General features: G+C 37.0%; 1 protein-coding gene across 1 annotated transcript; it reads left to right on the top strand.

Moving 5' to 3' along the window:
- Positions 1-1,031: 1,031 nt before the first annotated feature.
- LOC105114268 (serine/threonine-protein kinase WAG1-like) lies at positions 1,032-2,877 on the top strand. Its single transcript, XM_011010768.1, has one exon. It carries the CDS (start codon positions 1,232-1,234, stop codon positions 2,696-2,698), a length of 1,467 nt encoding a protein of 488 aa, XP_011009070.1. The 5' UTR covers positions 1,032-1,231; the 3' UTR covers positions 2,699-2,877.
- Positions 2,878-5,070: the final 2,193 nt, after the last annotated feature.

Raw genomic sequence — 5,070 nt, 5'->3', positions numbered from 1 at the left:
TATGAACAGTGTTACATGACTCGGTGTTGGTACAATTACAGGAAGTGTGAACTCAAATGGGCATATTTCGAATCCCATTATGAACGATGATTAAATCCATGCATAACCTTGTCGACAAACCAGGTAGACAACACTTTATTGTTGTCCTCGTAAATTTTGTTGAAACTGACCGAACCCTAATAAAAAAACAAGTAACAAGTTAATATCGAAGTCATAACTTGAAGGAAGTGTCTGCACAGAGCCGACTACTTAATAGTTGCCAGCTTCCTTGCTCGGTTCCCTATCTCCTTCGTTTGTGTTCAGTGCAATTTATTTTACACAGAATCCAACACCACTTGCTCCCCCCCTTCTTAATTCTTGGAACCACCCTCTCTGACTTATTGCCTAATGAAGCCATTTTTCTTGGCACAAATTGTTTTTATATTTCTCGAGGTTTTAGCTGTTTATACCACACAAGCCTTTCGGCTTCTCATACCACAACGTGGTGTTTCTTTCCTTCGAAGTTACATACGCGGTATAAATTCTTGCATGGATTTTAGAAGTACACAAATTTAGTTTATTTTGAGTAGTTACTTTATATTTTTTCTGATTTATCACTTAAATAATGTTATTTTGATTCCATTCTTATAAAAGTTAGTGAAAGAATAGCCTTTTTTCCCCCATCGAATTCCACTTTGTATTCAAAATGTCTTTACTATATTCTAAAACAGTCGGTAAAATAATATATTTTAAATACAAACAATATTTAAAAACACGATTGGTTCAATCTATGCTAGTTTTCAAATATTTTTTTAATCTTTCTATTTTCTAAGTGTTTAATCATTTTTGAAGTTCTATTCTTGAAATTATCATTTTAAAAGATATATTTTTTAGTATATATCTGAGTTGATATATGAATGTGTTTTTAAGATTGCTTGAAATAAAATTTAATATAGATTATCATAAAAAATCACTATGGTTGAATAAATGAAAATATATTAAATGTGACCGTCAAAATCTTGTAACATAAGGATCCATTAAAAACAAGAAATTTGCGATTGGGTCAACCTATCAGCATCTTCCATTTGCTTTCCATCTCCATCCCCTACTCTCTATCTCTATTTTGGTCAACCAACCACCATATTTAATTACCTTCACCTCCTCTCCTCCCCTCTCCCTCTTCTTTATAAGCCAGCCAGCCGGTCCTTAAATCCCCAGCTCATCACTCTAATTTTCTCCACACGCCAAAACCATGGATATTGAAGAAACCCAGCTTCATCGCTGCCCATCTGATACCGATCTTGATTTCAGCTTCACCTCCACCGCCACTGACCGCACTTTCACCTCCTCAAGTGCACGTTCTAGTCTAACTCTCAGCTTCAACGACCGCCTTTCCACCACCACAACGACAACAACAAGCTCTCTCCACCACCGTATATGTGATCAGCATTGGTCAGCTATAAAAACAGCCACCAGCCTCTCAACAGATGGCAGACTCCACCTCCGCCACCTCAAACTCCTCCGCCATCTTGGCACCGGAAATCTTGGCCGGGTCTTTCTTTGCCAACTTAGAGACTTCAACAATGCAAACTTTGCTTTGAAAGTTATGGATAAAGATTCTTTAACCAAGAAAAAACTATCTCAAGTTCAGATGGAAGGTGAGATTCTCTCCATGCTAGACCACCCTTTCTTGCCTACGCTCTATGCGCATCTCGAAGTCTCTCATTACAGCTGCCTTTTGATTGATTATTGCCCGAATGGAGACCTTCACTCTTTGCTACGTAAACAGCCTGGTAACCGGTTACCGGTTCAGGCTGTTAAGTTCTTTGCTGCTGAGGTCTTGGTAGCTTTGGAGTATTTGCATTCCCTAGGTGTTGTTTACCGGGATCTAAAGCCGGAGAACATATTATTACGTGAAGATGGTCATATAATGTTGTCTGACTTCGATTTGTGCTTCAAAGCTGATGTTGTCCCCACTTTTGATAGAAGGGTCCACAGAAAAAGAATGGCGGGGTCCATGAGAAAAGGGGGTGATTGTTTTGGTACGTTTAGCCGGAGGGGAGTAGTGGAGGAGGAAGTGGTGGAGGAGGAGTTTGTGGCGGAGCCCACGGCAGCTTTGTCGAGATCATGTGTTGGGACCCATGAGTACTTGTCTCCTGAGTTGCTGTCTGGCAATGGTCATGGTAATGGAGTGGATTGGTGGGCTTTTGGGGTTTTGGTCTATGAATTATTGCATGGAACGACACCGTTTAAGGGAGGGAGTAAAGAGTGCACCTTGCGCAATATAGCATCGAGTAAGCGCGTGAACTTCCATGTGCTGGCAGGGGAAGGTAAGGGAATGGAAGAGGCTAAGGATCTGATCGAGAAGTTGTTAGTCAAGGATCCCAGGCAGAGGTTAGGGTGCACCAAGGGTGCCACAGATATTAAAAGACACCCTTTTTTTGATGGGATCAAGTGGCCTTTGATAAGGAACTATAGGCCGCCTGAGGTTCGAGGGCTTGTGGTAAAAAAAGGGATGAGTCACTCAAGTGGTCATGTCCTAGGGGGTGTTTCATCCCCTAGGAGGAGGTGTTGGTGGAGGCTGTGGAAGAAGGGTGGCGGTGGCGGTCTCGGCAACTCGTTGAGAAATAAGGGATCAAGTCCAAGATATCATCTCTTTAATAACAACCAACATTACAATGGTAATTATCATCATTATAAGGTTAGGAAATGTGCTTAGTTGATTAATCAGTAAGGGTATCTCAAATCATACATTTAGCTCTGAGGACTCTGTATAATTAGATCATAGAAGGGTGACGAGATATGTCAATTTTGGAGAGGTACCTTATTATTTTTCTTTTATACACTGTACATGGATCAGATTACTATTAATGAAGATTCATACTTTTAGTTGTTGAATTTTGTCCCTGTTGAAATACACACACAGTCGATGCTCATGAGTAGTGATCATCTTCTTTTCCAAATCGATCCATGCTTTCCTGAAAGTAATGCAAGTTTTCAACAGCATATGTCATTTTGGCATTTAGGATGATAATGAAGTTGATTTTTTAGGTCATAAAAAACACTTAATAATATCCAAACCATGCTCGGATTGATAAGTTCATTTGGTAAATCTATAATCCAAACTTATGTTGAATTTTAATCTAAAATGGTTTGACATTAATCTTGCTATACTTCATTATTGATCTTGTCAAATCTGTTTTAAACTCTGATTAAGATAATATAATTTTTATAAAAAAAAGTTGATAAAATAACTTGTGAACTAACATGTTAACCTAATAACCCAAATCATTTACCGAGTCAAACCATCTGATAGCTATTTTTAAATAAGTCTAGTAATTAGTTTTTCTCTCTTTTATCCCAAAGAAAATGCAACACATATTAGCTCAAAACATATTTAACCTTACACTGAATTACTAGGTTTGATTATTTGCTAAAAAGTTTGGGCATGAAGCCCATGGATTGCCCATCTTAAAGAGGTTTTACTATTCAAAGTAATCCATGTACAAAATGAACTCTCTTGAATGTTTGACAATTGAAGGGATGTGAGGTAAACACAGCAATTATTTCCATGCCAATAAGACGTCCAAGTCCAAGTTTCTGTAATGGGGCAGGCAACAGTTGAAGCCTCAATATGGGCTAATTTGAATAGGGCCAGGTCCTAAACAATCAAGGAAAATTTGCTGGAAGTTTGTTTAAACTCTCTTTTTCTTTACTTTCTTGAATAAATTATAATTTTTAATCTTCTGGATTTTTCATCCAACACTTCAATATGTAATATGACCTTGAAGTAGAATTAAAAGAAAAAGGCTTTCATTTTAATCTGTTTAATTTTTTTACCTGTCCTTTTATTTACTAATGTTGATGGAATGTGTCATGGGGTTAAATACTAAAAAATCCAACCTAATACAGCAGTTTAGATCTAACTAGGCTAAGTCTTGCCTCATCTTTTTACTCGTGTTTTCCTACAATTATGTGTTTCGCTCACTTAAAGAGGTTTTTACAATTGTCTCGTCGTAAACAAAGACCAAACAAAAGCAATCACACCAAACTTTACAAGAATACCTCTCAACCTTTATTTATCTCGTTAACAAAGAATTACATAATAAGAGTGTATGTGCTATGTACATAAATCACATGCTAAACAGTCAAGGCTTTGCAGCTTATTTATAAACAATTATGTGAGCTGCAAGGCTCCCTTATTTTTTAGAACATAGTGGGGCACTTTCTCCCCGTGTTCTTCGTGATCTTAGTGGCCTATTTTCCAGCAAGTGATGGGGCAATTACCTTCCATGATCCCATTATCTTAGCAGCTTGGAGAACACCCCAGTTATGCTCTCACGTTCTGACACCATTATGCTGCCACTTCACTCATGTTCTGGCTGTCTACCTAACAGTTTGATTAGTACTTAAAAGTATATTTTTATCAAGGTTTTATATCATTATTTTGCACTTGAAGTATCAATAACTCCTTAACTAAAGTATGTTTTATAATAAGAGAAGATACCTTTAATTTGTGGTAAATGTTCATCTTAAATGCAGGCCTATCACATAAATAAAAGGATTAATTGATAAGTTTAAGTACTGAAATTAAAAGGATAAAGAGATGACCAAATTTAGAAAAGAGATGCTGGTGCAGTCCAAACTGAAACACTGTTGGATAATTGGATCATATTTAGAGTTGTAGATCTCAAATTTAGGTCTAATTTATATGGATGGAAATGTAAGACATACACCTATAACTTTTATGGGAGTCCAAGATTTAAAAAGACCGTTTTCAAGTCCAAATTATAGCAACTACAAATAAGTCTGAATCTGTCCAGCAACTTAGACACTGTTCAGTGTTTAGCCCATATTTTGAGTTCTAGAAGTCTAAATAACCCCAATTTGTTTTTTCATGGAAAGCTGAGTCAATTTTCTAGAACTTGCATGTGGAGGTCTGGTTCAAATTCTGATATTATCAATGATGTTTTATTCAGACAAGAAGATAAGTATTGTCACCAAGTCAAGATGTGGTTACCCACTCATCAATTAGTCATCAAATCAATAGTTCCTAATTTTGGCCTATAAAAGGAGGCATTTGACATGCAT

The sequence above is a fragment of the Populus euphratica genome, unplaced genomic scaffold, assembly GCF_000495115.2.
Source record: "Populus euphratica unplaced genomic scaffold, PopEup_1.0 scaffold507.1, whole genome shotgun sequence".
NCBI lineage: Eukaryota > Viridiplantae > Streptophyta > Magnoliopsida > Malpighiales > Salicaceae > Populus > Populus euphratica.
The sequence above is the reverse complement of the archived record's forward strand: the minus strand, read 5'-3'. Positions and strand labels throughout refer to the sequence as shown.